The sequence below is a fragment of the Marmota marmota genome, unplaced genomic scaffold, assembly GCF_001458135.2.
Source record: "Marmota marmota marmota unplaced genomic scaffold, marMar, whole genome shotgun sequence".
In the NCBI taxonomy this organism is placed as follows: Eukaryota; Metazoa; Chordata; class Mammalia; order Rodentia; family Sciuridae; genus Marmota; species Marmota marmota.
Window position 1 is genome coordinate 5260000 of NW_025999863.1, and position 25190 is coordinate 5285189.

Consider the following 25190-nt stretch of genomic DNA (forward strand, 5'->3'; position numbering starts at 1 on the left):
CTTCCCGAATGGTGACCTTGGGCCAGCTGCTGACTCTCTTGATGTCTCTTTGTTTGCCTGTGAAGTAGGGATCATTGTGTTTGCTCTGCCTAGACTCTGGGACTGGGGTGTGTGGAAGGTCAGAAAAGACCTCTACAGGCTGTAGTAGGCTGCCCAGGGGACAGTGGGTCAGGACCTGGGCAAGGATAGTGCCCTGGGACCAGGCACTTGATACAGCTCTACAGGTGGAGGTTTGAGACACCTGGCTGTACTATTCCCAATCCTTAATAGCCTCAGTTTCCATCGCAACTGAGAATGTCCCAGATGCAAGCCAAATATATATCCTCTGTAGATGACATGCTGGTGGTTTGGGGCCTCAGCCCACACTGTATGGGTGACCCAGGAAGGCCTTCTCTAAGCCTCAGTCCCTCCTGCCCTATGCCCCCATAGAACGAGGCTGATAATACTGCCTGCCTCAGGAGGGGTTTGATGGGGATCAAATACATGACTGCCCCCGCGGGCGCAGCGCTTGGCATGCACCAACCATTCAGTAAGGAGGTGACCATCCTGGCCATTGAGCTCCCCCTCAGATTTCCACGGAGCCAAGTCCAACCCAGAGTCAGGAGTCAGGGACCACCACAGGGAAAAAGGCACATGCACTCCTGGGCTTGGTTCACAGCCTGACAGCCATTTAAAGATTTCACCTTAACTCACAGTTTGTCAAACACCAAACCTGCCCCGTCGGCCCACCCTAAAACAGTCCTGCTGGCTTTAAAGACCAGGTGCATTATTAGAGCTGGGTGCGCTCACCACCACCCTTCAATGCTGAGGGTGAAGCTGCTGAGACACCGGATGGCGGACTCTCAGGGCCATCAACCTGCCACTTGCCCTTTCGTTTAACGTCCTTATCACAGGGCAAGGATCTGGGGTTCAAGCGCCCACACAGGTCGAAGTGCACCTGAAGCCAATTAACATTCCTAAGCCCCAGCCCACCCCTGCGAGCCGCCAGTAAGTCCTTTCTTTCGTCCCAGGGAGCCAGCAAGCTTACCCTGTAAAGGTTGCCTATTTGCATTCTCACTACTTGATTTCTTTTCTCTCACTGAGGCCAAGTTCCAGGGTCTGGCAACAGGTCTGGCAGCATGGTGGTGGACAGTGCAGGGGCTGGCACAGCTCCCTGACTTTCAGTCTGGCCTGACCTGGGCCACAGTTGCGTAACTTCTGAGCCTCAGCTTTCCCCTCTGTAAAAGGAGGCCGATCATACTACCATTCCGCGGGGTTCTAGTGACGACAAAGTCGTTCATATTTGTAAAGTACTTAGAACAGTGTGGGCATGCAGTACAGACTGTGAGCCATCATTTTCACGACTGAGGAACCTGTAAGGGCTGCCAGCAGCTGCCACTCACAGCCTGGCTCTGGGTTTGTGCCAAATGCACAGGCCTGAGGTTGGGGGAACCCTTCCTGCAAGACTCTCACTACATTTTCTCCTGGGTCCTGGGACAAAGCCCATCCTTTCCCAAACCTGGGCCTCTCTGGGGCTGCAGAGGTCCCCTCTGGCTCTCCCAGGTAGGAGCTTTATGTGGCTCTGCAGAGGACAGCATCTCCTTATGTGAGAACTTACCAAAGAGGCAGGCAGATTTAACCCAAAATAACTTTATTGTTGTTTCCACTTTTGATATAAAAGCATCCTTCACACCCAGCCCAGGCCCCAGGGGAATAAACATGGCAGCCAGTCACTAACTCTGAACAGTCAGGGCTCCTCTCTTTGCTCTGAAGGATGAGCCCATGCCCACTCCAGCAACTCATTCCCATATCCCACCAACCCCCCGGCGGGGAGGCCACAGTGCAATACAGAAGTTTAAGCCTGAGATTGACCAGAAACAGTGACCACTGGGCCCCCACTGACCCTGGCTGTGGGGGGGGAGGTACATACAACAGCGTCCAGCTGTCTCCAGGAAAGACTGAGTACTGGGGTCCCCTGGCTGGCACAGAGGTCCAGCCTGTGCCTGGACCCATCTGAGGTCAAAGTGTAGCATTCCTCTCTTCCTGAGTTTCAGGATTTGACCTGGTCAGCTGCTGCTGCTGGGGACCAGTCCTTCCCAGTTCCAGAATCTCCACCTTTGGGTGGCCCAGGAGCTTGGGGCCCATGGAGGCTCTTCTCAACTAGAGCAGCTGCAATTGCACTTTCAGCCGCAAGGCCCGGCCCACCAAACCTGGCCAGACACCCCGGGGCCCTGCCACGCTCACCACCTCCAGCTGGTACATTCCAGGCCTGGGCCTCCGTCGTCCCAGCTGCAGGGAGCTGAGGCTGCCCAGGTGATGCATGCGGAAGAAACCTCGCTTGTTGCCGTGAGCAATGACGTAGTGCACCCAGCCTCCCAGGCCCTCCAGAGCTGGACGCAGCTCCAGGATATGCTCCGACTGGTCCAGATGTGAGAGGTTCAAGGCCAAGGTCAGGGGGACTTCTGTGTCAAGGGTGGCCAGGCTCACCTGGGGAGAAAAACCAGGTGGGCGATCAGAGGCTGGTTGAACAGGGATGCGGTAGATAAGGGGCCCTGGGGTCATGGCCAGAGTGATTTTAAACAGTGTCTAATGTGGAAGAAAACATCCTGCATGCAATGTACTCTGCCCTTGGCCACTTCTGTCTAGCCCTCTGTTTGCAAGACTGAGGTCAGCCTGGGCTGAGGACATAAGGGCACAGGCAGAGGCTGGTTTTCAGGTGAAAAGTAAAGGCCAACAGGCAGGCAGCCACTTTTACACAGACTCCAGACCCTATTCTCAGCTGAAATCACCACGGTCAGGCCCCTACCTGGGTGGAGGGAATTAAGTATTCGCCCCAAAGACCCAACCAGAGGGTCAGCCAGATGGCACTGGGCCCCTGAGTCCCAAAGGTCACTCAGGCAGCCTGGGGTGCCTGGGGTTATGACCAAAGGCCTTTTCTGCAGAAGACAGACCCTAAAGGATGTCAGAGCTGACTTCGAGACAAATAGGATACCCAGCTGGGCCAGAGAGAAGAGAGCAAGGGCCAGGCTACTGCTAGCTTCCTCTGTACTTCCTGCATCTGGCTCTCATTAAGAGCCCCCTGTGTGCAGATGACAAACCCTTCTTTATTCAAGCTCCTCTGAAGTGTCTTCCTGGTCCTGGCAGCTGGACAGAACCCTCAATAAACCAGTGAGATTCAATGGCAGGCTACCCAGGCCTGGGTGACGTATCCAATCCCACAGAAGGTTATCTGTTTTCTTCCCCTTTGCTCTGGGCTGTGCTGTTTTTTTTCACCTCATTTATATGCCCATGGAGCATTCTGTTATATTCAAGTGAAAGCTATTCCTATCTCCCAGCCCCCTCCTTCTGGGAATCTTGGGCCTGTCCCGGGAGTGTGGTTCAGACATATGCACTTATTGACACCTGCTGGCAGAAAGTGGGAATTGCAGGCAAAGGCACAAAGCCTCTGTCCAGATTTCATCCCAATGTGCCCAGCCCAGGAGTCATGAACAGGGCAGAACTTGAGGCAGAGGCTGTTATCTGGCTGCTCTGAGCAGTGCTAAATCTAGAATAGTTCTGATGGAGGGCTTCACTAACCAGATGGTAAGGGTTGACATTCCAGAGTGCACAGAGGGTTTAGAGAGACCAATGTATTTCTCCTGCCTCTAAATGCCACCAAAAGAGGGAATCCACAAGAAGCACCCCAACCCAGCCAAGGTCAGTATAGGAGGTATCTGAGTTCTCATCAGGAGTGAGGCAAACTGTCTGGGGGCCCCAAGAGTCCTCAAGGGAAAACTAGGTCTGAGGAAGTACAGGGAGACCTGGGCAGGCACCATGACATGAGGGCCAAGCTGGCACCTGGAGTCTAGTGCTCTTTCCTGGGGGACCACAGCCCTCTTCCCACCCTTGGGCAGTCCCCATGGTTGCCCCCTCCAGCACTGTCCCTGTGGCACCTGGTGGCCTCTGTGAGCACTGCGACGTGGTCGGTCCTGAGGGGAGAGGCCATTGATCTTGCATTCATAGCAGGCTTCGGGCGAGAGCTGTTCCTGATTTGTGGTGTCCCAGGATCCAGGACTGAAGCCCAAACCAGAGACACAGTGCCTAGGCCAGGATCAGGTGGGTGGCTTTCAGGAGTGGGCTGGGGGGACCTCCTCAACCACACCCTACCACCCTCGCATTCTATTCTGAGCTCTACTGCCCCATGGGGCAAGGGTTGCATTGCAAGTATACCTGTGTGTGTGTGCTGGCGAAGTGCTACGTGTATATGAAGCATGCACAGTGGGAAGTGTGAAGTGTGTGTGTCCTTTGGTTTACCTGGGCACAGGTGTGAACACAGAAGGAATGATGTGCACATGCTGGGACAGATGAATGTACCTGAGTGCCCATGGGCATGTACATGTACAAACCCATGTACACACATGGAGGATAACATGCAAGTACACGTGCCTATTGCAATGTAAGAACCTGCATGTGTTTGGAGATGTGAGCAGGGTCAGCTGTCCATAATCATGGGTTCTGCATCCTCATATTCAACCACCCAAGTAATGAGAGAATATTACATTGTTGCTGTGTGTTCTATGTAGTTCAGTCATCTGTACTGAACACTTAGTTTTTTTCTTGTCATTGCTGCCTTAAGCAAAACATTATAGCAACTATGTACATATAATTTACCTTGTATCAGTTATTATAAGTCATCTGCAGATAACTTAGAGTGTAAGAGTTTGTGTGTAGGTTCTATGCAAACAGTTTGCCATTTTAGGAAAGGGATTTGAGCCTGGTCAGTTTTGGTATCCATTAAGGATCCTAGAACCAAACTCACAATGCCTTAGCTCACAATTGCTGCACCCATGGTAGACGACCCTCAGATACTGAGGGATGATCACAAAGTGTGAGCCAGCATGAGCAAAGAGCTTGTGATGTGTGCTTTCTCACACGTGCAAGCCAGGATGTATGGATGATGGCACACAAGTGTCCCCAGGGATATGGCCATATAAGTCTGCAGGCATGCTGGATGACATGGACACATACACATGTACACACTGGGACCTGAGAGTGCCCGAGGATGCCCAGGCATGCTGGCATCTTATAAACTATGTGGATAATTACACATCAGGGGTGTGCACAGATGCAAGCACCTCTGTGTGTTCAGCTCTTCATACACACGTGTACATGTACACAACTAGGGGAGGGGTGCACAGGCCGAGGTGGCTCTTCTGGTGGGTATCTGGCGGTTGCACCAGCCTGCGTGTATCTACACTTGCAGGGCATGGAGTTTATACTCGCCCCTGCTTGCCCCACTTGAATCTCTCACCCTTGCCCAGCGCGGAAGTAGCCTCGGGGGCAGCCGCAGAGGAAGCCGCCGGGCGTGTTGGCACAGCCATAGCTGCAGGGGCTGCCCTGTCCAGCACACTCATCCACATCCTCACAGCCCCCAAGGGCCTGGTCGAAGTCAAAGCCAGAGGGGCAGACGCAGCGGAAGCCTCCAAGTGTGTTGTGGCAGGAGGCGCTGCCACAGGCCGCAGGTGACAATGCACACTCATTCTTGTCTGTGGAGGGAGGAGGAGAGGAAGGATGGGGCTTTGCCCCCTCCAAGCCTTCCATGCGGGATGCTCCTCCTTCAGAGCCCAGGTCCAATGTCAAAGCCTGCAGCAAGCTTACCAGGGGCCCTCAGAATACATCTTTCTCCATCCCCTGCCTATTATCCTCCCTTATCCCCCCAGCCCCTGCCCCAAAGCCTGTAATTCTCCTTCATAGCATTGCTCCAAACTTCCCCTAAATCCTGAATCGCAGCATGTTCCAGAACAAGCTTCTGCACCCTCCCTGTATTGGCAGGTGGGGCTGGGTCATTCTCTGTGGTGAGCGATGCCCTTGCACTGTGAACGCTGAGCAGCATTTGGGGTCTCCACCCCCTCTATGCCGGGAACACCCCTCCCCTAGTTGTGATGATTGAAAATGACTTCAAGATATGTCAAATGTCCCTTAGGGGGGCAAAATGGTCCTCAGTTAACCCAGGAAGTGGTCTAGCAATCCCCATCTCCTCTGCTAAACTGGCAACTCAAGGCGAGGGTGGCGTCTGTCTGGGGCTCACTCCTGCATCCTCAGGGCCTGGAGAAGGGCAAGTCCTCCGCAAAGAGTTGGGAGAAGAGATGATCAAAAACATGCAGAGGAGGAGACAAGCAGAGAACTTGAGAATGAGGATTTGCCAGCAAAGGCCAGTGGTCTGTGACATCCTGAGGTCCCTGGGACAAACACCGGGGGGTATAGAGACAAGGAACTTAACTAAGACCTACCACGAGAGACAGGAAGTGCCTGGAAGGCAGCAGGAGAGTGGGGAGGGCTGCATTACAGAGTCTGCAGAAGGAGGGAGTGTCCAGGGGGATCGGGCCACAGTGACCATTACAGTGGAGGTCAAGGGGGGGAGCTGAGGAGACGTGACAGAGAAGGCTCTGGAGAGCAAATGAGCCCAACCAAGGTAGAGGGTGAAAGCCAGACTGTAGGACAGAAAGGTAGACAGTTGGTTAGGAGGAGGCTATTAGTAGAAAGGTCTTGGGCAGCAAAAGAAGAAAAGTTGGGGGGCAAGCTCCCCAGTTGAAGAGCCTCTGCAACAGCTGTGGCAAAGACGCAGCATGCGTGCCTTCACTCACAACTGCCGCATCCTTGCAGACATCACTAATCAACCATAGAGCTTTCCCCCCATTGTCACAGGAATTGCTCTCAGAATCTTTGTCAACTGAGTCTTGCAGGCCACCACTGCTAAGTAACCGGCGTGAACACGTGCTGTGCTTGCTGAGATGCCCCTGAACTCCTTAGCGGGAGGCCTTCTCGGCTGGCCTGGTTGCTTTTTTAAATAGCTGTGCTTGTCACAGCATGGCCGGGAGGTGGTTCCCAGCCCCGCCACCCCCTCTGGAAAGACTCCAGTTGGGGGCCCAGCACCTGTCACTTGCCACACCATGAAAAGGAGCTGAGCATGACCCTTAGCCTTGAGCGATGGAAGTGTGGAGACGGCTTCCCTGCACGGAAGCAGGTGGATCCCACCTCCACGCGGCAGGGGAATGAGGCCTTGGGACTGGGCGTCACCCAGCTGAAACCCAATCCCTTGCCTGATTCGGGTGGAACTTTCTGGAGTAACTTCCCCTCAATAAATAGGGCTTCAGGTGTGCTGTCACTCTCTTCTGTCTGCCTCTCTTGCTTCCCTTGTGGGAGCCGGGGACAAGGAGCCATCGCTGAACCCCAAGGAAAAGGTATTTTCTGTGTCTCTGTGTGATTACTTCGTGCCAACCCAATTCACCTGGAGTGATCCTGACTGACTGAGTTGCGTGTCGCGACAGCCACTCACCCACACACTGGGCCCACTGGGAATGTGGGGTGAAGCCCTGGGGGCAGCTGCAGCGGTAGCCCCCCAGCTCATTCTGACAGCCGTGTTGGCAGTGATGTGGCCCACCACATTCATCCACATCTGAGACAGAGACAGGGTGTGACCAGTGGCCCTTGGGACCACCCCCCAGCCTGGGACCCACCCAACCCTGTTCTACCTTCACAGCCATGGCCTGAGCTGTCCGGGGTGAAGCCTTGGTAGCACTCGCAGTGGAAGCCACCTGGGTCATTGTGGCAGAGTCCATGGGTGCCACACGGACCAGGCTGCACCAGGCACTCGTCATTGTCTGCAGGGGACAGAGAAAGGGCAGTTCCTGGTGGTTAGGGGACGCATGACCCACTGTGTGACTTCAGGCAGGTCACTACTCCCACCTCCTGACGGTTTCCCCTTCGGGGAAGTGAGATCCATAACAGTTCCTACCTCACAGAATTGCCACCAACACTTGAGATGGTGCATACAAAGGACTTTGCTTGAGTCTCATCCCCTTGCATTCTAGAGTAAGAATTAACCTAACCACACACCTGGCTGAGGGCAGTGCCTGGTGTGAGAACAGAAGACAACCAAGATTCCTTTGGGCACTAGAGGTGTAGCCCAGGGGTAGAACATATGCTTAGCCCATGGAAGGCCCTGAGTTTGATCCTCAGCACCCCAAAACAGACAAAACAAAGCAAAAACCCTTTTTGCTTCTCCCATGGGAAAATGACCAGGGGGCACCTATTGAGCTTTGTCCTTTAGGGAACTTGACAATAGTGTGAAATCAGCCAGTGCCATGGATGGAAAAATTTGTGTCCCCTAAAATCATGTTGAAGTCTCAACTCTAAATGGAATAGCATTCAGCCTTTGGAAAGAAGTTAGTATTAGATGAGGTCATAGGTGGGACCTCACGATGGCACTGGTGCCCTTATAAAAATGAACACCAGAGAGGATGTGCTCGTTCTCCCCACCCCCATCTCTCTGCCATGTAATGACACAGCAAGAAGGTAGCTGTCTGCAAACCAGGAAGGGAGCCCCACCAGGAAGCAACCGTGTTGGCACCCCGATCTTAGACTTCTCAGCCTCCGGAACTCAGACAGCAAATCTCTGTAGTTTAAACACCCAGTGTGTTTTTTTAAGCTTTCAAAAAACTTAATCTGTGAATATCTTTCCATATCTTTAAATATTTTTAGTTTCCTTATTCATTTTTTCTTTTGGTACTGGGGACTGAACACAAGGGTGCTCTCTATTCCCAGCCCCTTTTCAGACAGGGTCTAAGTTGCCTGGGCTGGCCTTGAACTTAAAATCCTCCTGCCTCAGCCTCTGGAGTCACTGGGATGACAGGTGTGCACCACGTTCAACCCACATCATTTTTTTTTTTTTTTTAGTTTTAGGTGGACACAATATTTTATTTCTATGTGGTGCTGAGAATCGAACCCAGTGCCTCACGCATTCTAGGCAAGCGCGCTACCACTTGAACCACATTCCCAGCCCCCCACATCATTTTTAATGGTCACTTCATCTTTGGTTGGTTAGATGAGCTCTGCTTCCTTTTAACCAAACACCAATTAAAAGGCACAAAGATTTTTATTTTTTTGCCACTTTAAATAAAATTAAAGACTAGATAAACCTGTGTGTGTGTGTGTGTGTGTGTGTGTGTGTCTGTGATGATTTCCTTAGAATAGATTCCTTAAAGTGGAATGGTGGGCGCAGAGATCCATATCTGTAAATTTTTGGATATGAATTGCAAAACCTCCCTCTTTCTGTTGTGGGTGTCTTTGTTGCAGCAATCTAAGATGACTGAGAGCTGGTTTCCAGGCAGCTTTGCTCTGGTGGTAATGACCCGTGGATAGTAAACTGCATTTGGACAGGTTTTAAGGAATGAGCAGAAAACTCCTGTGTGGGAATCCAGTCTGAATGATTCGCATTCTCCTTCCCTGAGCGGAGAGGCTCTGACCGTCACTACATCTCGTAGTGACCTGGACATTGCCCTGGTCCCGGAGATGGAGGACGCCTCTTCAGATATAGGCATGTCGCCCCATGAATTGAGCTACGCTCACCTGTTCCTTTGTGATATTACCCCTTTGCCTTGTTTGGGATAGAATGTTTCATGGAAATGCCCTTTGTGTGTCCCCTTCTCTTGCTCTGCCCTTGGGTGTGGCCTTCCTAGATGTCAGTGAACCTGCTGACAGTGGACACCATGAAGCTAGACTCAGCCCCCTGAAACCTGAACCCTGGCCTCATTTGAATGGCTTCTCCTCAATAAAAGGGGTCAGCACATGCTCTTTTTCTTTCTGCAGACCCTTAAGGTCAGAGGAGCCATCATAGGACCCCAAAGAAAAAGGTCTCTCTGTCTCTTGTGTGGTTATCCCGTGCAGCCCAGTCCCCCTGCGGTGACCCTGAGTGTTTTAGTCATGAGGAACGCGACACTCCTGGTTTTGCCTTCCCTGATCACAGAGATATTTGACATCAAACATTCCTGTAGGGATGTAGAATTGCCTTAGGTACAAGAAACAAACGGGACATGGAGCTTCTGCATGCATCAATTGCAGAACAGTGTCTGCAAATGAATGCCTGAGCTGCCTCCCTTGAGAAGCTAAAAACAACAATAACAACAACAACAAACCAACAACAAAAACAACCTAGTATCCAGATTCTCCTTAGAAACATCCAGCACCACCTGTTGTTTCTTTCCCTTGAATCCAGAAACAGAACCAAGTGTCATAGTTGTCTGCTTTGATCATGTGTACTTGATTTCCTAATTCAGTTGTCAGCAAACTGGGGCCCTGTGGGGCAAAATCCGGCCCCCCTTTTGCTTGTGCAAATAAAGTTTTATCAGTACACAGCCTGTTCATTAGTTTGTGTGTCATCTCTGGCTGCTTTGGTGCTACAATGAATGGCAGAGTTGAGTCAATCTGACAGAGACCATATGGATGGAAATCTGAACACATTTACTCTTGGGCCCTTTACAGAAAGTTTTCTGATTCCTGATGTAGTTGAGCCTCAGAATATGAACTGCCTGGCAGAGAACCTAAACTATTCTAGAGAGAGAAGACACTTGTGAGCTTACTACATGTGTGGGACACATGTGTAACGGTCCATGTGCCTCCATGTTTAGGCATGTGCAGCTACACACACACACACACACACAGCTTTACTGTTGCAGAAAAATCGAAACACATTATTTCAAATCTTTGCCCAAATGTTCCCTTTGGATGAGGCTCCACCAGAGTTCTCTTCCCTGTTAATTTCCTGACTCTACTTGTACTGTGTCTTTCTCTCCAGCCACTCAACACCTGCGGACATACTTAATGTTATGTCAGTTGCAGTCTGATTCCTAGAAGGGAAGTTCCCTGACGGTATCAGGTTCCGCTGTCCTGTACTCCCAGGATCTAGAGCAAGGCTCTGTAAACCGTGTCTGAAATGGTTCAGAGTAAACATTTTTGGCTCTGCTGGCAAAACTGGACTGTCTGGATTCTGTCAGTATAGTGTTGGGCAAAAAAAAAAAAAAAAAAAAGCAGCCACAGATGATAGATAAAGTGGGTGAGATTGAGTGTCAATAAAACTTTATTAGCAAAAGCCAGCAGAGACCAGCTTTGGATGGTTGGCTGGAGTTTGCCATCCTCTGGTCAAAGCACTGTCTGGTACACAGAAGGTGATCATTAGGTGCTAAGAGGGTCAATGGGAGCTTGCATGGGCCAATTGTGGCTGGGCTCAGCCTCAAAGGGAGATCTGGTTCCCTCTGGGTCACAAGACACGAAGAAGCAAACGGTGGCAGGTGTTTCTGTGGCTCTGACTTCTGAGCTAACTCCCCCTTTGAGCTGTGAGAGGTTTGGGGAGCACTCTGGGAGACCCAGCAGGGACTGGTCAGGGGCAAAAGGAGATGGCCTGGACCCAGGTAAGTGGAACTTCTGAGGGTGGACCTTTCAGAGACTTAGGGCAGGAAGGAGGAAGTCCCAGATGCCACCAGGATGGGAGCACCCAGGAAGCAAGCACTTTGTTCCACCGTCGCCCACGTCCCCAAGGTCTAGCACACACAGAGTGCTTGATACTTCTATGGTGACAAACTTGAGAAGGCTAGGTTTGTGTGTCACCTGTCACACGAGCAGCAGGGGCACTCACCAAAGCAGGCCTGGTGGCGCTGGATGAAACCAGGGGGACAGCGGCAGGTGAAGGAGCCAATGGTGTTCACACAGACGAACTGGCAGTTGTGCTGCCTGGAGGAGCACTCATCCAGGTCTGCGGCACAGCACAGACGTCCCAGCAGGCTCAGGGGTGGGACTCAGCATGGGGTGGGTCCAGGACTGGGGCGGGGCTCAGGGGGTAGGGACGATGGGGTGGGCAGGGTTCAGTTAGGGCTCAGGGTGCTCCTGCCACCTTCAGGCAAAGGAGTGGCAGGAGAATAACCCCATGTAGTCCCCAGCTCTATGCAGGTGGAGGGGGTGAGACCACAGGTGACCTCTCTGGGGCATTTGTCCCTAACAGGGATGGCCCCCAGAAGGTGTTAATGGGAGGGAAGGAGGTCACCTTTGCAGGTTCTGCCATCTTCCTGCAGCAGGTAGCCTCGGGGGCAGGCGCAGAGGAAGCTGCCATCTGTGTTTTTGCAGAGGAAGGAACATGGCTTGGGGGCCTGGCTGCACTCATCCACATCTGTGGGGAAAGGTGGGGTGTGAGGCGGGTCACAGGGACATTCCCTGCAGGACTGAGGGTTGAAGTCTCATTCCCAGCTTCTGGCCACCTGAAATCTGTGGACTTAACGCAGGAGTTGGTACTTTTCTATAAAAAAGTCAAATAGTGCACAGTCAGTCTTGTGTACCTGTGGATTCAACCGACTGTGGATTGCAGATACTGGGTGGGGAACTGCATCTGCGCTGAACATGGCGCAGGTTTTCTTGTCAGTATTCCCTAAACAATAAGCAGAGCAACTCTGTCCTTAGCATTAACCTTGTATTAGTTACCGTGAGTCATCTAGAGATTTAAAGTGTACAGTCGGAGGCTGGGGATGCATCTCCATGGTACAGCACTTGTCTAGAGTATGCACCAGGCTCTGATGGAACCATCAGGTTCCATCTCCATCACCACAAGTAAATATAAAACCAAACAAATGAAAACTAAAATAAATAAGTAAATAAAATGAAGTAACCAGGAGGATGTGTGCAAACACTACCCCATTTTATGTAATGGAGAAACCCTGATCTTGGAGCCAATCCTCCTTGGACACCAAGCGGCTACTGGATGTTTGGCTCCTCAGGCCACACAGTCCCAGTTACAACTAGTTAACACAGCCTTCATTTCAGAAAAGTAGCGGTTAAAGGAAATGAAACAGGCATGGCTAGGTGCCAGGACAATTTTTTAAAAAATAGTGGAAGGCTGGATTTGGCCCTCAGGCTGCAGTCCGCTCCCTCCTGACTTAGATGAACGTCTACTACACAACGTAACTGGAGAATCTCAGGATGCATCAGAGCAGGGGAGGAACGTGGCTCAAGCCGGGTGAAGCTTTGCTTCTGGTGTCCACTTTCTGGTTTCCTTAGGCTGTGGTCGCCGGTTTGGAAACGAAAAGCAAGTCTTGCAAACTTGGAGGGGCACAGGGAAGTGGGGCCAGGGGCTATTGACAGGGCCCGAGACAGGCTGGGGCACGCGGGCGGGGGGCTGTGGCTCACCCAGGCAGGCAGTGGCAGCCGCATCTGGTGCATACCCAACTTGGCAGTGACAGCGGAAGGAACCAATACTGTTGATGCACTCGCCGTGGGGACACAGGTGAGCAAGCACATGACACTCATCCACATCTGGGGACAAAAGGGCAGGGTGGGGTCTGGCTGGCCACCAGGGCATGCTCGCTTCCCTTTGCCCACCAGTCCTCACCCTAGAGGCAAACCCACACATGCACACACACTAGCACTCACCGGAGCACAGACACAACGATCTGGAAACAACCTCAAGGACACCCACCTTGACCCTCGGCAGTGTAGCCCGAGCCATGGGGGCACAGCTTCCTGTGGGCGGAGGTGCCAGGCAGAGGACAGAGCTCGCAGTGGGGTCCCCATCCCCGGCCGCCCCCGCAACAGCACACAGCCCTGGGCACAGCTTCGTTGTTGCTCGACGGCGCCTGGCACGTGGCCTGCAGCACCTCAGAGAAGCACAGGCCCTGCCGGACGTCTGCGGAGAATGGGTAGGAAAGGTGGGCAGGAGAATCATGCCACCGAGGACCCTCCTCCCTGGGGTGTAGGGTGGCTTTGGCACAGTGTGAAATCTTCCAAGGCACTGCTACCAGACACGGACACCCCCTCAATGGGGTGGGGCTGGGGCAGAAGCTACAGGCCCAGTCAGTGACCACCCAGGGCTGGGTTGTAGAGGCTGGACAGCCAAAGGCAGCCTTCTTTGGCCACAGAGGGAACAGATGGCCAAGAGGCAGCAGGGGATGCAGGGAACGTCAGGAAGGGGACCAGACATACTGGTGCCCAGGATGAAACATCAGGGACAATGAGGAAAAATGACATCTAGGGACAGATGGGAAGTGGGGACAGCTGGATGCAGACTGGTCATTAGGGTGAGGAAGAGGAGGCTTCCCAGTTACTCTGGAAGGTTGGCTTGGGGGCCCATCACTGAGACAGTGTTTGGAGGTGAGCTGTATCGTTGGGGGTAGGGACAAGGATGTCCCTGAAGCAGCTGGATGCACACATCTGGCCTGAAGCTGTGGGGTGGATATCACACTCAGGGAGGAAAGAAGAAGGTGGGGACAGGAACAGACAATTCACAGGACAGACGCTACTGGCATGTCACCTGCTGGGTTTAGCTTCCAGGAAGTGGGAAATCCCGGGAGGGCTCACTCCTGGGTATTGTCTGGGGGTTGGTGGTGTCATGGGAGACAGGCTGTGTGCACACTGGCCATGTGTCCACGGTGGCTCAGAACCCCACATGCCTCCCCAGTGCCCCGACTGCTCCCCTGACTCAGGGAGCTCCTGGGCAGGAGGAGGCACGGGTGGAGAGTGGCTGCAGCCATTTTGTTTACGCCTGGTTACACTCACCGTGGCACTCAGTGAGGGTGGGGCTGGCCTGGAAGCCCTGGTCACAGTCACACCGGAAGCTGCCCACGGTGTTGATGCAGCGGCCATTGGTGCAGGGGCTGGGCTGGGCGTGGCACTCATCCTCATCTGAGGTGGGAGGGATGAAGGAGGCCAGAGGGGAGGACAGAGTCCGGAGCTGGCCTCCCCCAGCCCTGGAGCTCCTCCCTTGGGTCTGCCACGACCTCTTGCTCTGGCCTCTCCCCCATACCTGTGCAGCCCTCCCCAGAGCTGGGCTGGGGCCGCATCCCCGGGGGGCAGATGCACGCAAAGGTGCCGATGAGGTTCTTGCAAAGCATGCCTCGCGCGTGGCAGTCCTGCGGCCCATCTGCACACTCGTCCACGTCTGTGGATGACCAGGGACAGGTGTTGGTCAAAGTCAGCTGCCTCATGGCCTGGCCCTAGGCTGGAGGGCCTGGGTCCTACACTCCAGCAGCCTCCTGCTGGACCAGAATGAGGGCACTGCAGGTCTTCCCAACAAGGGAGCCACAAGATCCCAGCCAAAAAGCTCAGGATGCCCCCCATGCTCCACCTCCCCTGCCCATGCCAGAGGCTGTGAATCTGTCAGGGCCTCCTCATGGCTCCTGAACATAGACTCTGAAACAGCCCTGGAGGAATCCAGCCCCAGCCTCAGGTCTTTTGCCCTTGACACTAGAGACATTTGGGACAAGAAAGTCCTTTGTGGTAGGGGGCTGGTCTGTGTGCGCTGTAGGGTATTTAGCAGCATCCCCTGCCACCCAACGCCAAGACTCTCCCACTTTAACTGTGATAATGAGGAACTCACAGACATGAGCACATGTCCCCAGGGAGGCATGATCTCTGTCCCTTCTGACCTATGCCACTTAGGGCAGGTCCAGCCCCTGATGTCCTAGTGGACTCTGGGCCTAGGGAGCTCTTCTTATCCCATTTTAACAGCAAAATGACAAAGCTCACAAGAGCAAAGTCAGAACCACGAGTGTGATCTGAATGTGTCCCCAAGCTCATTAAATTGGAAGCTTAATCCCCAAAGCCATATGTTAATAGTGTTTGGAGCTGGGCCTTCAAGGACAGGACTAGGACTAGATGAGGTCAGGAGGGTAGGGCCTCCGTGATGGCATCGGTGGCTTTATAAGAAGAGAGAGAGCCAAGCTAGCACCTTGTGCTCTGGGATGGGGTGCCCCCCCTCCCGGGGTGTTGTGCGGCAACAATAAAGATCCCCACCAGAGGCCAGCACCATCCTCTTGGGCTTCCCAGATCCCAGAACCATTAGCCAGACCCACTTCCACTCTTTATCAGTGACCTGGTCTGTGGTCTCGGTTACAGCAGAAGAAAGTGAACTAAGAAGACCACCCCTCCCAGGAGGTGCCCCGCCTGCTCACAGGGCCAGCTGCACCGGCCATGCTGCTCACACCCACCCGTGGGGGCTCATGGCTCTTACTTCTCCATCGTGTGCTGAAGAAGTGGAGGAACGACCGAGTCTACACCTAAGTCTGTTGGACTGCAGGGCTCAGGATGTCGCCTACACACATGGGGATGATGAGGCCAAGGACGAGGAGTCCCGGGGCCCTGCCACGGGGCCTGTGTAGAGCCTACCTCGACACATGGCCCCATCCTCTCGCAGGGCATAGCCAGCCGGGCAGGTGCACAGGTAGGAGCCCTCAGTGTTGTGGCAGCGGAAGGCACAGAGCAGCGGGTTCAGGGAGCATTCGTCGACATCTATGGAGGTCAGTAGAGGCGTCAGGTAGGTGAGGTCTGCCTGCAGGACCCCTGCTCCCTCCCAGGGGGATGGTCCCCATCACACATCCCAGATCCTGGGCAGACAGCATCGTACCCTCGCAGGTCATCATGGGGCCAGGCTCAAAGCCATCTGCGCAGGCACATTCAAATCCTCCAATGACATTGGTACATGTACCTTCTCCACAGGGGTGGCCAACAGAGCATTCATCTATGTCTGGTTGAGGATAAGGAGTAGTCAGTGACTGCAGAGAAACTCCTATCCTTCACATCCCTGTCTGCCTCCCTGGTGACTGCCACAGACTGGACAGGGCAAGATCTGCTGCCCTCTAAGCTGGCTGCAGGGCAAACACAGGTGCACATTCAAAGAATGAATGAATGAGTGGATGAGCAGGGGGTGAATGAGTGAATGGCCAAGTGATGAATGAATAAGGGAACAAATAAGATCATGAGTGAATGAACGAGTGCATGAAAGTAGGATGAATGAGTGGAAAGCGTGAATGGATGAACGAGTGAATGGGCGAACAGGTCAACGAATGAATGAATGAATGAATGAGCAATGGGGAAAAGGGTGAGTGGGAGAGTCAATGAAGGACAAGGGAGAGAATGAGTGAATGACGAAGGTGACAGGGGCCAGCCAGGGCTGGTCACTCACCCACACAGCTAATGCCGGTGAAGTCCAGGCTGTAGCCAAAGGGACACTCGCAGCGGAAGGAGCCGTCGGTATTGATGCAGACGCCGTTAGCGCAGACGCCAGGGTTCTCTGCACACTCATTCACATCTGCACGTGTCAAGGGTTGCAGACCGGGCGGATATCACTGTGGGGACCCCAGGCCACCTGTGCATCTGGGAGGGAGCCTGAGACTTGGGTATCCAGGCAGAGCTGAGAAGGGCAGGGCTGGGTAGCTCAGGAGAGGCTCTCAGCACCTGGGTGAGGGGCTCACCTTCTCGAGAGTCATCCGGGCCTGGGACTGCCCCGTGGCCAAAGGGACAGAGCTCCTGAAAAGCAGCTGGGCAGGGAGGGGGTTTCAGAAAAGGAGTCAGAATCCAGGGCCAGACACAACCCCCAGGATCTGAGCAGAGGGACAGAGCAGACTCACCACTGCCCTCCTGAGGACAGAGCTCACAGGGGTCACCCCAGCCCTCCCCAGGCCTCTTGCTGCAGCAGCATCGGGTCTTGGTGGTGTTGAAAGCTTTGGGCACTAAGCACTTTCCAGCCTCAAAACGTGTGAAGCAGAAACTCTGCCTTGTGTCTGTGGGAGAGAGCAGGCCGTTTGGGTGTTAAGCTGATGAAGGCCAAAATACTGCATGTGCGCCCCTCTTCTACACGAGTCCTGATGAATGAGTGGAGCTGAGCCTACTAGCCGCCAATCAGAACACTCCACACCCCCCAGTCACAGTGATTGGCTCAGGAATGAACACGTGATCAACACTGGTCCAATGGGGATCAACCCTGGGCTTTGGCGGGATAGCGAAGAATCCCAGCAATATTCTAACCTACTTCACTGCTGTAGGGTGTCCCTGTGCCTGGAAGAATGAGCAAACTGGCTACGATGCTCCTGAATCAGAAGGCCCTTCTTCAGAGGGTGGGAGGACCCCGGACTTCAGACCCCAAACCCCTAGATCTCTGCGGCACTCAGCAAGCTGGGGTGTGTGTGGCTCACTACTGGGCCCTGGGCCACCAGAACTGGTTGAGTTGAACTGTGACTCTGCTCACACTCTTATTCCCCCTAACCTATAAGTAAAGGCTAGCTCAAGTTGGCTAAGGCTAGCCCAGCTGAGATGAAGCCAGCCCAGAGTGACCTCAGCTATTTCAAACTAGACAACACTTGCATAGCAAGAGAAGCTCTGGTTAACATTGAACAACCCGGGGGTCTAGGCTAGCCAGGGATGGTCCAAGTTGGCCCTCTGTAGAGGAGATCAGTTTGGCCAAAAGGTTGCCTGGACTGGAATAACCCCACTAAGCAGAGAGACGCTTCTGCTTGGTCAGAGCTCCTGGAGTGTCATACAAGAAACTGTGGCACTCCTTTCTGGGTGATCCAAGCCCTTCCCACCTCATCTCCCACCACCCTCTTCCCTAAGCCCCGGGTGCTCCCTGCTCCCAAACTCACCAAAGCAACGGTGCGTGTTGTCGGAGAGGACAAAGCCAGGTGGGCAGAGGCACTGGAAGCTTCCAGGACTGTTGGTGCAGGTACCAAAGAGGCAAAGATTTGGCTCCTCCAAGCACTCATCAATGTCTGGAGGGGCAGGGACATGAGTGGGGAAGGAGGGGTGTTTGCAAGAAGGACCTGCACCAGGGTGGGGAGGTCTTGGCTGGGAAGAAGGGCAGAAGGAGTAGGGGTCCAGCCTGAGTGGGTCGCAGGCTGAAGTGGGGCAAGAAGCTAAGGCTCAGTATAAGCTGCAGCATTGGGTGGGCAGTGTGTATGGGGTGGGAAGGGGTCTTTCCCAGGAGATGTAGGAGTCATAGTCTGGAAAAGTTCATTGCTAGAGACTAAAACTGTATAAAGCTAACCGAGACTGAATAAAGTTAGCCCATACTAGATGGAGTGGCTCATTTGTATCAAGCTAGCTCAGATACAAAAAACCAGAAGAGGCCAGGCCAGACTGGTCCAGGTTAGCCTAGAATATATAAGACTAGCCCAATGGAAGACTGGACAAAAGGGCCATCAGTCCAGATCAGATTAACGCAGGTTAGCCCAGACCATATGAAACTAGCCTGTCTGCTCGGGCCAAACGGTCCGGTTAGTCCACATGGAATGAGGCCAACCCAGGTGAATAAGTGGACCACAGAGGTCAGGCCAGACTGATTTAGGTTAGTCCAGAGTGTACAATCACTCCTATGGGTCATTATACCAGTAGAACTTGGACCAGACTTGTCCTTGACAACCATTCATTGGAGTGAGAAGTTCTATTATTAGATTCCTGAGGTGCAGTGAGACCCCCAAACCCATGTCCATTTTATAGGATTCACAAGGAAGACTGAGGGCCCCAGAGAGAAAGCCCTGAGCCAGGAGTGCAGAAACATTAATACTGATAATAGTGCATGGAGCTGTGTTTGGCACTATGCTAAGTGCATCTTCACCTCACTGTAACCCCAACTGGTATTCCCATCTTACAGATGGGCAAACAGAAGCTCAAAGGCACCTCCCTGGCCCAGAGCTGGGAGGTTGGGCTGGACACTCACCTATGCAGTGGTCGCTCTGCACCTGGAAGCCAAGAGGGCAGATGCAGCGGAAAGAGCCCTCGAGGTTCTGGCAAGTGCCTGGCAGGCAGGTTCCCGCAAGGCTGAGACACTCGTTGGTGTCTGTGGAGAGGAGAAGGAGGGGATCCCAGCACCAGAGAGGAGGCGGAGGGCTCACCCAGGTCTGGGGCCGACACCTACTGTCACTGCATGATGGCTGAGGGACCTAGGAGAAGCCCTTCCAGTGGCAGTTCTGGGTCCAAGGGAAAGGCTGAGATTCCAGAAAACAGGGATAGCATGGAAAGGATTATCTGGCCCTGGGGGGTACAGGTGGAGCCAGATGGTGTCGGGGGCGGGAAGAGGGAGCCCGGTTCCTAATCTGGAGCCACTTGGAGATTCCTCTGGGATTTTCCTGGCATCCACTTAGCACCCCTACTATTCCTGATTTCAGAGAACTTACATTTTCAAGACAGCTTCACCCTAAATCACAAAATTATGTTCTAAATTTATAATGGAATGTGCTGGGTTTTTAAAAATACTTTTTATGCATGGATGACGAATGGAAGCACGCTCACTCAAAAGTACCAACTTCAGGTAAATGTGGAGCAAGGACTGGCTGAGATGGGTCCCAGGACTGCGGTGAGACTCACCCACACAGTTTCTCCCATTGGCTGTGAGCTCAAAGCCATCCTGGCAGAGACAGTTGAAGGAACCGGCTGTGTTAAGGCACTGGCCAAATCGGCACACTTGCCCCAGCAGAGTGGTACACTCATCAATGTCTGCAGAGGGGAGATAAGCAGGTAGGGTCAACCAAGGAGCTTGAGGGCACTGAGCCTCCCTTGCACTTCCTTCAGTTTACTGAGCACTCGTGTAGACTCTGTATTCTAACCTTCCTACTACCTTATGAGGTAGGTCCTGATATTTTCTAATACAGCCATTGTAATACTATGAATTTGCCTCCAAATCCTCTCTTAGCTGTATCCCACATATTTTGATATGTTGTTTTTATTTTCATTTAATTCAAAAATATTTTCTAATTTCATTTATGATTTCTCCTTTGATTTATAGAGAAATCCTCAGAACTACATAAAAAGATATTGTGTCCAAGATATTGTGTCCATCTACAACTAAAATATATTTTTTAAAAATTTTAGTTGTCAATGGATCTTTATTTTTATTTATTTATATGCGGTACTGAGAATTGAACCCAGTGCCTCACACATGCTAGGCAAGCCCTCTACCACTGAGCCACAACCCCAGCCCCAACTAAAAATATTTTTTTTAAAAGAATACATTGTTTAATTTCTTAATACCTTGGGACTTTCTGGGTATCTTCTGTGATTGATTTCTAGTTGTATTCTCTTACTTCCTGAGGACTTAATTTACGTGACTACAGTTTTTTAAAATTTGTTAAGGGTTGCTTTAACAAACCAGGATATGGCCCAGAATATGGCAAATATTCCTTGGCAAATGTCCATGTATATTTGAGAAGAATGTGTATTCTAGAATATTATATAAATATCATTCAGGTCAAAATGGTTGACAGTATTGTTGGGATCTTCTATATCATTACTGATTTTCCACCTACTTGTTTTCTTTACTATTGCAGGGGACATGTTGAAGTTGCCAACTATAATTATGGATTTTTCTATTTCTATTTCAGGTGTATTGATTTCACTTCATATGTTTTGAAGCTCTACTGTTGGTTGCTTATGCACTAATGATCATATCTTCTCAGTAACTTGGTCTTCTGCTCAATATAAAATATCTCTCTCTATTACAGGTAATATTTCAGTTGAGAAGCCTATGTAATCTGATATTTTCTCTGGTAAGTACTACTGTTAATCTCCATTTTACAAATAAGAAAATGGAGATATTAAGAGGTATATGACTTGTGTAGGGCCTTGTAGGTGGCAAAGTTGGGATTTGAACTCATAGTTTCTGATCTTGGAGTTCATGCTTTAACCCAGTGCACTTAATTGGGGAGTGCCATACCATCAAGTCTTGCTTTCATTCTTCCCTACCCTGTTTTATAATTTCACCAAAGAAGAAATTATAAGAGAGTTAGAAGATATTTGAAATTAAGTGGAAATGAAAACACAAAATATTAAAATTTGTGGGATGCAGTTAAGAGAGCACTTAGAGGCAAATTCATAGCATTAAACTATATTGCCTACCGGCCTCCCATCAACCTCAGCATAAACTCTTAACAAGACTCCCACACAGACTCCCACTGGTATTGGAAAATTGAGTGGGTATGGAGAACTTTATAGTTAACTCATTTTCAGAGGAAACGCCAACCCCTTGAGTTTGCTCAGGGTCAAGGTCTTTTGTTTCAGAGGAGCCCTCAGATCATGTATCTCCTGTGCAGTGGAGAATACTGAAGCCTCCCCACCAACCCAGGTGGCTCACCCACACAATTCCCATTGTGTGTTGCTGCAAAGCCAGGGAAACACAGGCAGTTGTAGGAGCCAATGATGTTCTTGCAGGTCCCATTTCCACACGGTTGTTGGTCACACTCATCAAGGTCTGAAAACAAAACCCCGCAAACCCACCAATTCACCCTAGGGCATTGGGTGGCTCAGGGACAGGGACCTGGCTGAGCCCAGCCTGGTTCCCCTGCACCTAAGCCTTCCCAGATGGCTGGGTAGTGACCTCTAGAGGGGACGACTGAGTAGTGACCTTTAGAGAGGATGGCTGGGTAGTGACTTCTAGAGGGGACGGCTGAGAAAGACCCCTGGTACTATTTATGGCCTCCATTTTACAGATGAGAAAACGGAGGCAAGAAATGAAAAAGTCACTTATCCAAGGTCTTAGTGCCAGGATTCAAACCTGGATCTTTCTGTGAATTGGGAGGTTAGAGGAGCCATCCCAGCCCCAGAGATGGTGTACACCCCAGGCAAAGCTTAGGCTGAGAGAACGGAGCAGAAGAGGCTCTCACCCATGCACAGGGTCTGGTCCGCCGATGCCCGGAAGCCACGGTGACACAGGCATGTGTAGCTGCCCTCTGTGTCCACACAATCGCCATGGCTACAGACATTTGGGATCTCTCGACACTCGTTCCGTCCTGAGGGGTGCAGGTAGCATGGTGTCCCCAAGCACCCCACCCTACAGAGGGTCAGCCTCACCCCCCTGAGCTCCCCCTTGCTGCAATGGAGGAGCCAGAGCCTGCCTTGAAGTCCCACATCCAAGCTCCCACCAGGGGCTTCAAGCTCTGCCCCATCACACCCTGCATGACCCTTGTCACTGTCCTGTGGACAGGTGCCCTCAGGGCTAGGGGAACAGCACAGTGACAGAATGCAGGTCCGCAGCATGAGGCCCGGGCTTCAGTCCTCAGCACCCACCCAAGGCAGGTGCTTCGAGTTTACCTTCCCACCTACAGACAAGGGAAAAGAGCCCTGCTCCACCAAGTCACGGAGGCAACAGCCCACCTCCTCCCCTTCCCCTTGCTGTCCTGGGCTCTGGCCTCTGGCTCCCTGGCGACCCCACTCACCCACACAGGCCCCGCTGGGCGACAGCTTGAACCCTAGGGCACACTCGCAACGGTAGCTGCCGGGGATGTTGGTGCAGTCTGCGTTCCTCCGGCAGGGCCCCCCCCCACTGGCACACTCGTCTACATCTGGGGAAGCCAGCAAACAGAATGGGGGTGAGAGAGAGGCCCACCCTGGGAGAACCGAACCCCAAACCCAGCTAAGCAGCAGGTGGTCTCTCTGCACACCGCCAGAATTAGAGGGAGGGTGCTTACTTGGGATGGAGATGCTCTAGAAGGTGTTAGCCCAGCTATGCAGACAGGGAAACGGTGAAACGGAGGCTTACAGAGTGTCTAGACTCACCCAGAATGCACAGCGGGGAACCAGCATCCTACACAGAACCCAGGACTGGGGACAGGGGTGGGGGTGGGAGGCACCTTCACAGGCCAGCAGGATGCTGTTGTAGCTGAAGCCTAGGGGGCACTCGCAGCGGAAGCTCCCGACCTGGTTGATGCAGACACCGTGGGCACAGATGGCTGGGATCTCCCCGCACTCGTCGATATCTGGGGAGGGCAAGAGCCATCAATGGTAGCCTAGCCCCAGGGACCTTCTGGGGACCCTGAACCAAAGGACCCACTGGCCATGTGGTCTGGTAGAAGATGAGGCCAGAGACCAACACATGGTCCAAAAATCCTGCTGTAGCCAAAATATATCTACTCATACCAGAAAGAGGTCAGGATGTGGCAGGAAACGCAAAGGCAGGAGAGAGCCTCACTTTCTATTGAAAATGCACATTTCCATGTACGATGGCACGAATGGTGTGACTCTGCTTTGTGTACAACCAGAGAAGTGAAAACCTGTGCTCCGTAATCAAAGTGCATCCTGCTGTCATGTATAACTAATTAGAAAAATTTAAAAATTTTAAAAGTCTAACAAAAATATAGTAAAATTAAAAAAAGAAAGAAAGAAAGAAAATGCACATTTTGCTGCATGGGAGGTTGAGGCAAGAGGATGGCAAGTTTGAGGCCAGCCTGGGCAACTTAGCAAGACACTGTCTCAAAATAAAATTTAAGAAAGGGTTGGGGATGTAGCTCACAGGTAAAGCACCTGCTTAGCATGCGTGAGGCCTACGGTCCAATCCCCAGTACTGAAGGAAAGAAAAAAAAAGGAAAATACATTTCCTGTGACCTAGCACCCTGCTTTTCAGGTTCTAACCCTGAAAGTGACATAGAGCAAACAAAGCCAGATCAAAAAAATAAATAAACCAAATATCATAGAACTGCACTTATAAGAAGTGCCCAGAATTGGCAAATCCACAGAAACATAAGGAGTGTGATTGTCTGGGGGTCGGGGGAGGGTCAATGACTGCTCATGGGGACCAGATTTCTTTTTGCATAATGAAAATGCTCTAAAGTTTGATGGAGGGAATGTCTACATAGCTCTGAATGCACCAAATCCACTGAATTGGGCGCTTAACTTAAAAATTTATACACACACACACACACACACACACATATATATATATATATATAATTTATTTATTTATTTATGGTACTGGGGATTGAACCCAGGGGTGTTCCACCACTGAGCTACATCTCCAGCCCTTTTTATTTTATCTTGAGACAGGGTCTCATTGAGTTGCCCAGGCTGGCCTCGAACTTGTGATCCTCCTGCCTCAGCCTCCTGAGTAGCAGAGATTACAGGTATGCACCACCACGCCCAGCTTAAATTAGGCGCTTTCAGTGGTATGCATGCACACACACAGCTGGCCTTCCGTAGTTGAAGTTTCCACGTCTTCAGATGAAACCAACTACATTTTGCAAAAATTCAAAAAAATTTTTGCATCTGTACTGAACATGCACAGAATTTGTCCTTGTCATTATTCCCTAAGCGAAAAGACAAACTCTGCATGATTCCACTCACAGGAAGGCCCTAGAGCAGGCAGTTCAGAGTCGTGAAGCAGGATGGTGGAGCCGGGGCTGGGGGGGGGGACGGGAGTCAGTGTTGGAATGGAGACGGGGGGTTCAGTTCGGGGAAGTGAGGAACTCATGACCACGATGATGGAGATGGTCACACAAGAGTGCAAACTGCTCAGTGCCACTGAATGGGCAGTGAGAAACAGTCATAATGATGAATTTTATTGTATGTGTATCACTGTTGTTCAAAAAATGATGGACAGTCTTATAAAAACACCCTCACTGTTCAAAAAACAGAAAGGAAAAAAAAAAAGAAAAGAAGAAGGAAGTATTTTGGGAGCAAAATTCCTGGGGAGTTAGAGGTACAGGGAAGAGGGCGCTCAGAGAAGCAGGGGCGCTGGTCACTCACCAAGGGGCTTCCCCGTGTGGATGTCAATGACGAAGCCCGGGACTTGGTCCCCACACAGGACCTGGTAGTCAGCTGCCAGAGGAGAGCAGAGCTGCAGCCTAGGCCCTCCCCACCCCCACCCCCGCACACCTGCC

General features: G+C 52.0%; 1 protein-coding gene across 1 annotated transcript in view; it reads right to left on the bottom strand.

The window, feature by feature from the left end:
• Window positions 1-1613: 1613 nt before the first annotated feature.
• The window catches only part of Fbn3 (fibrillin 3), a 60651-nt gene continuing 37074 nt past the window's right edge, over window positions 1614-25190 (bottom strand). The window contains exons 42-65 of the mRNA XM_048813383.1: window positions 25057-25128; window positions 23169-23294; window positions 22755-22880; window positions 22203-22328; window positions 21674-21790; window positions 19912-20040; window positions 19265-19384; window positions 18192-18317; window positions 17181-17333; window positions 17025-17090; window positions 16736-16861; window positions 16178-16297; window positions 15940-16062; window positions 14579-14713; window positions 14332-14457; window positions 13256-13462; window positions 12967-13092; window positions 11834-11956; window positions 11429-11545; window positions 7491-7619; window positions 7295-7414; window positions 5270-5504; window positions 3912-4059; window positions 1614-2466 (exon numbers count right to left, since the gene is read on the bottom strand). Coding sequence (XP_048669340.1) covers window positions 2140-2466; window positions 3912-4059; window positions 5270-5504; window positions 7295-7414; window positions 7491-7619; window positions 11429-11545; window positions 11834-11956; window positions 12967-13092; window positions 13256-13462; window positions 14332-14457; window positions 14579-14713; window positions 15940-16062; window positions 16178-16297; window positions 16736-16861; window positions 17025-17090; window positions 17181-17333; window positions 18192-18317; window positions 19265-19384; window positions 19912-20040; window positions 21674-21790; window positions 22203-22328; window positions 22755-22880; window positions 23169-23294; window positions 25057-25128 — 3323 coding nt within the window. The 3' untranslated portion in view covers window positions 1614-2139. The remainder of the gene's footprint in view (window positions 2467-3911; window positions 4060-5269; window positions 5505-7294; window positions 7415-7490; window positions 7620-11428; window positions 11546-11833; window positions 11957-12966; window positions 13093-13255; window positions 13463-14331; window positions 14458-14578; window positions 14714-15939; window positions 16063-16177; window positions 16298-16735; window positions 16862-17024; window positions 17091-17180; window positions 17334-18191; window positions 18318-19264; window positions 19385-19911; window positions 20041-21673; window positions 21791-22202; window positions 22329-22754; window positions 22881-23168; window positions 23295-25056; window positions 25129-25190) is intronic.